Source organism: Vanessa cardui, chromosome 3 (assembly GCF_905220365.1).
Source record: "Vanessa cardui chromosome 3, ilVanCard2.1, whole genome shotgun sequence".
Classification (NCBI taxonomy): domain Eukaryota; kingdom Metazoa; phylum Arthropoda; class Insecta; order Lepidoptera; family Nymphalidae; genus Vanessa; species Vanessa cardui.
Window position 1 is genome coordinate 790,305 of NC_061125.1, and position 11,762 is coordinate 802,066.

Below are 11,762 nucleotides of genomic sequence, written 5' to 3' on the forward strand. Positions count from 1 at the left end.
TACTACTCGACCACGGAGGTCGTCATAAATATCATGTCATATTGATATATGTATTAATTCTATGATTCTGACTACGTGCTAAACCAAAGTAAGACAAATAAGCTATTTTCTGTCTCCTCAATCGTCGTCAAAAGGCAACTGGGAGCACTTGTTAACTTTATAGAAGTATTACAACGTTTTTTTTTAATTCGTATAATATATTAAAATAGTATTACAATAAATTAAAAAACAAAACTAAACACACAAACAACTTTATTTAAAAACCCCTGACAAAAGTAACATAATATATAAATATATTTTAAAATACAAGACATACATTTCAAAAGTTCTTTTTTTATACTAAACATTTTTCAAAAATAGTATTTATTAATGGCAACATTATAAATCAGCTTTTTGACCACATATGTATACTGTTTGTGGTTTTCTTTCTATTTATAGTTTAATCACAGCATCACGATTACGACTTAGTAAGAAAATCACAAGTAACATAAATGTCAAAGAAACGAAAACTATTTATGACTTTTAATTAGGAAAATTAAACCATTAAATCTATTACATCAACATTGGAAATTCATATTTGGAAGACCCTTCACCCCCAATCCAGTGATCATGTATGTAGAACCACAGGGCGGTTCCTGGACCCCACCTATGTTCAAACTCGCCGTTGTCACAAATAATGTATTGAAGTTTGGCCCGCCAAAGGTCACTGAGGTTACTTGGGCTGCTGGAATTGGAACTTTTTGAAGTAACTTTCCACTGGTAGGGTCGATTTTTATAACACATGATCCATTGAACACTGCCACCCATAAGTTACCGTCGATGTCTATAGTGGTACCATCCGGCATGCCATCAACTTTGTTCTTTTCCAAGTCAAATATATATTTCATGTTAGCTGGAAAAAAAAGTTCAATTATATGCAATTATTTTTTACACATGATAAACTGAAAAAATGACAGCTATCAAATACAGCCTTAGAATCAGACAATAGCCTATTCCAATCGATGTAGGATATAAATTCTCTTTAAGTTTACCAAATTTTTAACCTAAACCGCTCTCTAATCGGCCACTTATTTTGTTTAAATCATAAAATCTTAGTTAGGTCGCAACAAGTTAATAAATATATAAAGAATCCTCTTTATATTTCTGCACATCTAAGTCAAGAGCTCTTCAAAATGAGACCATAACCGATTTTCTGTGTGCAGCTATTATCCCATAATCACTGGGACAAAGAACGGCTGACGCTATTAATATGATGGATGGATTGTGTGAACGATGATATGGCAGGATAGAATGTTACTTGTGAGATGGTGTCAGATAGGAAGCTATGGAAGAAGACTTGCTGCGCCGACCCCGAGTAAATTTGGATAAGGGCAAGAGTATTATGATGAAGACTCTTTACAGTCTTAAAGTGTGTATCAAGGTGTTATATTCCTGCACTAAATTATTAATGTATATATGCTTACTTATGTTGCCCGTTTCTACGTCGTAGTCGTATCTCCGGATTTTCCGCTCCATGCTGTCGGTGTAATAGAAGGCCTTCCGCGCGAGGTCCCAAGCGAGGCCGTTGGAGATTCCAATTCCGCTGCACAGCTTGTGTATTCCCGTCTCATCCACGCGGAACAGGGACCCCTGGTTCGGGAGTATGTTTCCTGGACGATCTTCATGGCCCATCGTACCTTGTAATATATCGAATTTTATTTAAGTCTACAGAAATGAACCGGTAAAACAATCTTTCCTTAAATGTTTATCTCACCAGCATACACCCTGCCACGGGGATCAGCTTTTCCATCATTTATCCTAGTATGCGGCTCGACATCCTGGTCCACGGCGCCCAGCTCACGGACGATCTTAGTCGCGCTACCCTCCTTTCCGTCCCACTGGACTATCACGAATTTCCTCCCCAAACCAATTAGGAACTGATCAGTGGTGTCATTGACTGGTACTATGAAACCTATTGGACCATCTATAACAAAACATAAAAATATATACATACCCACACACATATATTTTATGATACATACTTATTCTGTTTCTGGTACATCAATGATATTCTAATAAACAGATATGTTATACACATACTAAGCAACAGAGAAAAGTGTGCCGCGCCGGGGACCGTTTATTTTACATTTCGTTACAGGTAAAAAGGATAGCTTGATAAAAACAATAAGTAAAAGGGACAATTAGATGTTTTAATTACGCAAAACGTATTATTTCGTAATTATGATGTGTTATAACGTATTACTACGTAAAACGACTAAAGGTAAACGTCCCAATAAGGACGTTTTCTAGTCTTCACTTTTTGCGCGTTAATAACATATCTGTTTACTAGAACATCATTGTAGTACATTAAGTATCATGTTCTTCATTGTTAAAAAAAAGTAACTTATCGTATGTTTGTAATAACTTTTACGTTTAATTGTTCCGTAAAAATATTGTACTTTAGGATACCAAATATATTATCAGACTGTAAAAAGTTGTATTAAGTGTAACAGGTGACCTTATCGATAAAAAATAATGGCTTCCAGACTCCCCTGACATATAATCAGTATACCTACATTATCTATACTAAATTACATTAATAATAATACGAATCAGTGCATAGTATAAAACAAAGTCGCTTTCTCTGTCCCTATGTCCCTTGTAAGCTTAAATCTTTAAAACTACGCAACGGATTTAGATGTGGATGTTTTTAATTGATAGAGTGATTCTATAGGAAGGTTTTTGTATATAACACATGGACAATATAGTAAAGAAACACTGGTAATTTTAGAATTTTGTAATGTAATGTCGTAAATAAACAAATTCTGTTGTATATTTAGTATCAGCATTGCACCCGTGCGAAGCAGGGGCGGGTGGCTAGTTATACAATAATTGATGTTGAAACATGTGGATACATAAGTTTAAATTACAAATAATTTATTCAATTTCAAGAGAACTTAAGTAAATATGCTTAAGAAGTTTTAAAAACAGTGGTATGAACAAGCTGTCTAAACAGAAATGTAAAAACGGGTCAAATTAATATCGAAAGGCTTATTTAGAAAGTTTATTAACTTGAATGAAGATGAGAATGAAAGAAATTTATAAAGTCAGACTCATTTGATTGGAAAAGTCGTACCGAATCTAAGAGAGGAACTCCAAACGCTTTTGGAACTTTAATAGAAACGATTGATTAAGGGTGGTTATTTCTACAGACAAATAAACTGGGAAACATTTATAAAATCCAATTATGAACTGAAAACAGTTATTTTTTTAAGTGCTTAAAGTCTATTTAGTTGCTCTTCATTTAAATTAATATAATGCGCCTAGGCAAAACTTCAATGAATACCCTTGTAATAACATATTAATTAATACCTGTAGTATGAGCAATTTCTTTTATACCAGATTTTGGAAAACACAACTAGGTAGGAATTCCATTACATCGAGATTATACTTGTATATCACGATCAGTATGAAAGTAAATGATGTAGATATATGTCATGAATCATGATAGTGGCCCTCGATTGAATAAAAAAAATAAAGAATTTTATTTTGTACTCAATTTTAAATGTATGTTTTTACTGTATAATTTTAGTTTAAAAAATAATTAATTTAAAATTTCAATATTCTAATGCACGATGAGACTACCTTGATAATTTTGAAATGTAATTTATTTTCTGTATGTGATATTGTATCTACCGTTGGTTGTCCTAATAAAAATAAAATAACATATTAATTAAAAAGTAATTTATGAAACACCGATTAAACATTGTCATTATTGGAATACCTATTTATCTAGGAAACTATGTTGCCGGAAATTAGTTTGATGTTACTTATCTTATCGCTGTTTTGTTTTGTAAAAAAACTATAATTTCTTTTGTAATTATGTAACTATAATTGATTTTTTTACTAGTATAAAACTTAAACTATCAGATATCTGAAATTAAAATGTATATGTACCCAAAGTCGATAAAAAACGTTTTTGCATAGCGTTATACATATTGTATTTTGATACTAATATTTTTTTCTGTGATTAGGTATACGTCATACTAAATCATATCCAAAAAAAAAAATTGTAATATCTTTTACATTTTCTCTGTTACCTAATATCCGTAACCGATATTAGCCGAAACTATCCGAGAAAATAATTTCTAACCGTATCTGAAATCCGTAAAATATTATTTAGGAATATATCCGTATTCATATCCGGAAGAAATGTGGTTATATCATACATCTCTGCTTAAAAGCATTGTAATTTTTAAAATTTTGAAAAAGAGTAGGTAACTACTGAGTTTCTTGCCGGTTCTTCTCGATAGAATCTATTTTCCGAACCGGTGGTAGCTTCACTTAATTGTTAAATGACGATTCAAAAGTGCTTGTAAAAGCCCACTTGAATAAAGTTTATTTTGATTTTGCAAATTTTCTCCATTTGATTTCACCTGTGTCGCGTATAAATAAAACGATAACTGTTGTTGTCCGGGGTAGTAAATTTATATAAAAATCAAAATATTTTTTTAGTTAGTAGGTTACTGCTACTTAATTAAAATGGAAACGATAGCACGGTTGTCAACACGAATAAAAAAATCTACGTTTGTTACTATTACAACCGGTGTATGGGGGTAATTAAAAATTGCACAATTCTGCGGAATAATGTAAAAAGTATTCAAGTTATATACTTGCTGAAAAACTGACTAAAAAGATTTAGGGCTTTCACTTAGAGAAGAGGGAGTCGGCCTATTCAATTTTGTTTTCTCATAATAGGGGGGAAGGGGTTCAAAAATCAAAATATAGCGAACACAGTCTCACGTAATAAATTAATAGTCCCTTATCGATATTATAGGTCGATATTAGACGAAATTTTAAATGATAATAATAAATAAAAATGATAGTTTTACAATAAATAGCACTATTAATAAATTGAATTTATTTTTAAAATAAAGTTAGAAAAATATACCTTCATTATTATTAACTATAAATATTACAAACATTTAAATATCATTTAAGGTTTTCAAGTGCGGTAATTGTTTTTTTACTAATTTTATTGTTCAACTGTAATTATTGAACTGGCTAGCTTTCGGCTTTCCAAATATATAAAAAATTACATAAAACACTCATATTAAATCAGAAAATGATATTATTAAAAAAATAATGGGTCATGGAACCTCGAGAACGTCCCATCATATATGACAACTCCAGACTAATATTCCAGACAGCACCAATGGCTATGGGCGGTAGTTACCAATTACGACCAGCTGACCCATTTGCCCGTTAGCCTACCAATATATCGCCAATGGGCATATATTAACAGCCTGTAAATTTCCCACAAGTGGGTTAAGGCCTCTTCTCGCTTTGAGAAGAAGGTTAAGAGAGTATACTGATGATTTATTTCACAGCCGAGCTCGAGGTGAATTTTAAACATAAAATTATAGCCAATTTTACATTCGACAAAAATGAATTAAAATACGTAGATACAGAAAAGTATACGAGTTATTCTTTGAGATGGTATTTTTTTCACTGTGAAATGAGAAATAAGAACATAATAAAATAATTATATCAAGAAATATAAGAAATAAGAGTATATTGATAGAATTGAAAAAGCCGTCATTTGGAATACCGTTGAATAATTAACCAAAATTTTTAATTTAATGTTTTTATTTTAATATTTACAAAATAAAAATCATGATTGATATTGTTCTCTGTAGTAAAATAATCTACATTTACGAAATACTTAAGCAAATTTGATAAAATAATAGACCACTGGAAAGTCGTTATATCTTCCTACTCTAGAACAATAATGATTTACAAGATGGAAAATATAACTTGCGATAAATACTTTTAAACTTTCTTTAGTTTGAATAAAAGTTTAACTTACCAAGTTTAGTCTTCGTGTGTTCGCCAGAAGCCGGTACGTACTTGTGAATGGTACCCTTCGGGATGTTGACGAAGAACAAAGCTTGCTGCCGATCGTCCCAATGAGGTCCCTCGCCCAAATCCAGGGGATCAACAATTTTCTTTATTGTTAAAGACATCTAAATAAAAATCCTTATTGAAGTTAAAAAAAATCTTCTTAAATATTAAATAAAGGACTATTTATTTTTCATGTTTTAAATAAAACAATAAACAAATTTAAAAAAAAACATTGGACTTTACACTAAAATTTCTTTGCCCAAAAATTTTAACGTAAAAATTTTTGTACGGAAGAAATACTTAACCTTTTCTTTAGAAGTAGTAGTGCGAAACTAGTGATTGCCTGCCTCGACGACGTTTCAAGTATGAATTGAAGTTAAACTTAAGGACTGCAATAACGCTGCACAATGAAACAACAGAACTGGCACGGTCACATTGAACACAACACACTTTATCGTCAATAGCACTTATTTTCATTTAAGTGCATAACTATACACACCGGGGTTGCCACCTTCGCGTTTAATACTTGGAAGAGGTAATATATAAAGTCTAGCACTATTTAAAATGTCTGTGTTCTGATTTGAAAGATAAGTTAGTGTAATTACGGACGCAAGAGATATTTTACTGATAGACTTATTATAAATTTTATAAGAAGCATAAAACGAATTATTTTTCTGATTCCATCTGTATTTCCGTTTACTTTTTCTAAACCATCAAAGGATTTGTATGTGGTTCCACTGCTAATGAGATTGATAGAGATTAATATAGTTAGAATTTACTATTTATAAAACGTTGTATAATATATATATTTTATTTCTAGATTTTCGAAACACCATCGGCACATACACGACCTAGAGGGGGTAGACCATGTATTAGGCTTTCTTACAAGGAGGTGGGAAGGAGATTCGATAGCTCTTACGTAAGACCAAAAAAAACACGCAAAGTTGAAATTATTTGAAAAAGCGCGGGAAACGCGCGATTGCCGAGGTTCGCTCGGATGCGTACCTTTAGAACCTTTGAAATTACAAATAAACATTTCAAAAAATTGTTACTTTGAAAAATAAATATTAAAATAAACCAAACGTTTATACATTTTTTTCTTTAAATTCTTACGTAATGAATATTATGCAGGGGAGGAAGTGTTCGGTCTATTCTTATTTTTTCTTATCATGGAAGGGGTCAAAAATTTGTGAAAATAGCCAAACGTCACGTAACAAATGAACGGCCCCAGTCTACTACATCAATATACCCTTAATATAATAACAAAAATATGAACAACAATATTAAATTTGAAGAGTTAATGTTAATTATTAAATTCGTGTTCCTCGTTCGAGACATACTTATATCAAATCAAATCAAATTAAACTTTATTTAAGTAGGCTTTTACAAGCACTTTGTAATTTACAATTAAGTGAAGCTACCATCGGTTCGGAAAGTAGATTCTACCGAGAAGAACCGAAAAAAAAACTCAATATTTACTCTTTTTTTAAATTAAAAAAATACAAAGTCATGTTTGTTAAATACAATAATTTAAATTAATATATCCTGGTTGGAAGTCAACAGGTATTAACTCCACGCTTTTTTATCATCTATAAAATCTTATATTGATTATGCTTTTTCTACCAATGTATTTTTTACAAATGATTTGAATTTACGAAACGGTAAATTTAAAAATATCTATGCCTTTAATAAACAGTTAAATTTGTGTATTTCAACCCTGCACTAATAGGTTCTTTAAAAGTACCTTCTGTTATCGATGACTTTAATAATAAAGCTATTATCTGACAAGTATTTAATCTATATAAATGTCTCAAGTAATATGTACTCAGTAATTACTCGAGACAGTTGCTGTTTATCATAATAGCTCTCCACAACAGGCGACCAACATACATATATCATACACCCTAAAAAAACTAATTAATATAGTCATTTATTACAGATATATATACTAATTTAAAAAGAAAAACGCAGTCTTTTAAATTTTGTAATGTCAACACTGCTGCTAATACTACTTATAGTTTGAAAAGCAACATTTTAATGTACTCAGATAATAAGTATCTCAGTATATGAATATAAAATACATATACATAACCCTGATATTTAAATAAAATTTAACTATATTTCTCAGCAAGTTTCCTCATTCTCCAAACGGTATGTCCCTGGCGTTCATTTTTAGATGCACACTGCGATATGTAGATGCAGGTCGTGCGAATAACTCGATTGGTATTTTTAAATTATTAGCGAGTAGTGACCCTCCGGCTTCACTACGATAGCACTTTGTAGTTGTTAGTTCTAGAAATTACCGCTAATATACATACTAATGCATAAGCCCATGACTTTTTCTACTTTTCCACTCTTGAGTATGGTCATCATTGGGTTTTGTATCTACTTAATAATTATTATTATAAACTTTAAAGTGATTATTGTACATCATAACGTTTACTTCAAAAACTAAATAAATACATAAGGAAAAATCCTTCTTCCATTGTCTATAATTTGTTTGATTATTACATAAAGTAGATGGAATAATCAAACAACCTAATCTTAATGTGTTTTTTGATACCTAATTAAATATTTTATTTCGTACTATTAATTATTAATATAAGGTCTGCCTAACAGAGCATGAAAGCTACTGCTTTTAAAAAAATGAAATGTAAAGATTTATATTATTATAATATTACCGTTGGTTGCCTGGAAGAGATCACTACATATATAGCGATAAGGTCGACCAAATTTTACGCTTCTATTTAGGCTGGATGGATCTATGTTGTATTTTTTTCTGAGTCATGTATAATAAAGTATAAAATAAAGGTTATTGTACGAATTAATAATTGTGTTAACGTAAGTAATGTAAAGTATAAAATATTCGTAAATAATCTTATAAAAAAAATTTAATTACTTTGTATTACAAAAAATCTATTTTCACCAAAAACCATTATTAAAAAAACAACAATAACTCGAGTTAATTATATAATAGCTTCCAAGCTAATAAAGTTGGTTTAAAAAAAACAAATTAAGTTCTTTATGGAAAAAATATAAAATTCCATTTTGCCCTATTATAAAAAAAAACAAATTTCAAGTTTAAAACTATGGTGATCTAAATGTAATCAACATTGGAATTCGTAGGATTATTTCTCAGGGAATTTTGCTTTACGGTAACACTACGATGGTGACACTGAAGTATTACATTATTGAATATATCAATTAAAACCCAGATTTATATAATTGAAATAAATATTTATATAAGGTATATAACGTCTATATAACACTCTAGAGCTAACATTTACTTGGTGGTAGGGATATGGGCAAGCCCGTCAGGGTAGGTACCACCCACTCATCAGTTATTCTACCGCCAAATAACAGTACTCAGTATTGTTGTGTTCCGGTTTGAAGGGTGAGTGAGCCAGTGTAACTACAGGCACAAGGGACATAGCATCTTAGTTCCCAAGGTTGGTGGCACATTGACGATGTAAGGGGTTGTCCATTAATCACGTGATCTTTTTTTAGCATTTTTTAACCCCCCCTCCCACATTGGTGATACGTAGTGAGATTTAAGAACACCCCCCCTCCCCCTTCTCAACATCACGTGTATTTTTAGTACCTACAACGAATCTTAAAATTTTTTGAATATTATCTTAATTTAAATACAGGTATAAACTATCTTATTTTATTCTGAAATTAAGGACCATATTTGTTTAAAAATCGCGCATTAGACGAAAAAATAAATACACGAGATATCTTACTACACCCCCCCTCCCACTTGTGTTATTTGCGTGATTTTATCAAAACCCTCCCCCCCCCTTTCAAGCCTCACGTGATTAATGGACAACCCCTAAGGAATAGTTAACATTTCTTACAGCGTCATTGTCTATGGGTGATGGTGACCACATACCATTAGGTGGCCCATATAGTCATTCGCCAAACTATACCATAAAAAAAATTACATTGCAAACATGTCTGCAATTCAAAAAGGTCCACAGATTATACCTTACGTACAAACAAACAAATTTAACCTCATTGTAATACAGTTAAGTATTTAAAACCAACTGGGATGAGGTATCATTCTCATCTTCGTCGAGGATAAAGAAATAAAAAGGCATCATATGAAAAAATCAGTTTACTTTATTCGATGGAATTTGGAAAAAAAAAAAATAGAATTACAATCCAAAGGCGGACAATTACGATAGCTTTGAGCTCTGTACAACCATACTGTCAACGTGTAGCCGTTTGTATATTCACAACACAATTATTGTATTATTTACTGATATGACGAACAATTTGCGAGCAGTACTGTGAGTACACTGCAGGGAATTTAGACTTACATAGACTTGGCACAACTACGACTAATTACTGTCACGACCAACAAATCGTTACCCTGAGACGTCGGCGACAACGTTAAAACTAACTGACGGTATACTTATAAAAATAACACTAAACTATTTAAGGTAAATATTAATTAACGACTAAAATAAAATCTATCCTCTAATGATTTTAAAACTAATACTGAGACACCGAATGACTTTACACTGAAACATCACACGTATAACTATAAAATCGAAACTACACTTATTTTTTTAGGTTTTTTTTTTATATATTTTTTAACAATGCACTGTACAAACAATAAAAAGTTTAGTTACATAGTGTTACATCGATACGTTTACTTACGCGATACATTATAGAAGTAAAGTACGGATCGAAAACAATGGGCGGATTACAATTCAGTATTCGAGAATACGTTTTATATATAAGTTTTACAAAAACGTGCTACGAGATTATCATAATAGGAAATATGCTGTAAATATAAAAACTATTGTAAATTTAGAAATCTTAATATAAATTTTCGTCGTTAATCTCAGACTCGACACACTAAAGTACTCTCGTTGATTAGATATGTTTTTATTCGTATACATAGCTGTTACATAATATTATTTATTATAACATACTAATACATAAATGTAGAATGCTGTCAACTACAAATTTACCAATTATGTAATACAAAACCTTAGCGAATATCGCATATATATATATATAAGTGTTTTTACATAATATTAATTTATAAAAAACAAGAGAGTACTCTTAACGTGTCGAATCATTCGCTCAATAAAATGGCGCCCGACATTCATTCCAAACCTGCAAAATTACGTCCGAATCACAGCCAAAACGTTACAAAACACTCCAAAAATATCATCTGAAAATTTTGCATGAGACAATAAGAATATAGTGCTAATTTATAATTAAAATACGCGAGCAATCTAACAGTAAATACGCAAATTATTTTACAGAAGCAAGTTACAAAGCGTCATTGTACACAAAATTAGATATCTTATATATAAGAATAGTCCTCTGTCCCCGGTGTATAGGTGCCTTCGTTTTTAGCGAATCTAACCTAAGCTTTACTCATATTTTTGTTTACAAAAAAAGTTATTAACAAGCAGTTACGGTAGTTACTGTTATTTGTCCTTTCGACTAAATCTACAAACAAAACTCATAAATTTGAAACACCTTGCGAAACACCGATCAATCAAGATATTAAATGCAATTCGTTAGTTAAAAGTAAATGCAAAAGCCAGGTCAATATTATAAAACCTAGCACAGGCTTGTCTTTTGTGAGTTACAAATTAAATAAGCGATTAGGTTTAAAGTTTCACTGAATTTTCATAACAACGACGAGTAAAGTCTATATCAACACGAGATTACACAATTTGAGCTCAGACCTTATAGGTAACATTTCCTTTCTAGAATTTGTCCGTTATGAAAATTCAGCATTTCCTAAAAAAACTACCCAAGCACCAAGAATTAACAGTTACAACGCTGAGATCAATGTACGACACTATAGTTTTATTGCTGGAAGAGATTCAACGGCGGACAGCGAGCGGCTA

At 31.2% G+C, this 11,762-nt stretch overlaps 1 protein-coding gene across 1 annotated transcript; it reads right to left on the reverse strand.

Annotated features, from left to right (window-relative positions):
• Positions 1-298: 298 nt before the first annotated feature.
• On the reverse strand, positions 299-6,358 carry LOC124543754 (regucalcin-like). Its single transcript, XM_047122049.1, has 5 exons — positions 6,189-6,358; positions 5,849-6,005; positions 1,754-1,963; positions 1,464-1,676; positions 299-892 (listed from the first exon to the last, which is right to left on the reverse strand). Exons 2-5 carry the CDS (start codon positions 6,003-6,005, stop codon positions 558-560), a joined length of 915 nt encoding a protein of 304 aa, XP_046978005.1. The 5' UTR covers positions 6,189-6,358; the 3' UTR covers positions 299-557.
• Positions 6,359-11,762: the final 5,404 nt, after the last annotated feature.

Bases quoted from the DNA above. Each gene is read 5' to 3' on its own strand.
- LOC124543754 (XM_047122049.1), bottom strand. From the start codon at position 6,005: ATGTCTTTAACAATAAAGAAAATTGTTGATCCCCTGGATTTGGGCGAG. The intron at 1,677-1,753 runs GTGAGATAAACA...ATATATTACAAG, and splicing joins CCGTGGCAGGGTGTATGCTG to GTACGATGGGCCATGAAGAT. The intron at 893-1,463 runs GTAAGCATATAT...TTTTTTTTCCAG, and splicing joins CGTAGAAACGGGCAACATAA to CTAACATGAAATATATATTT.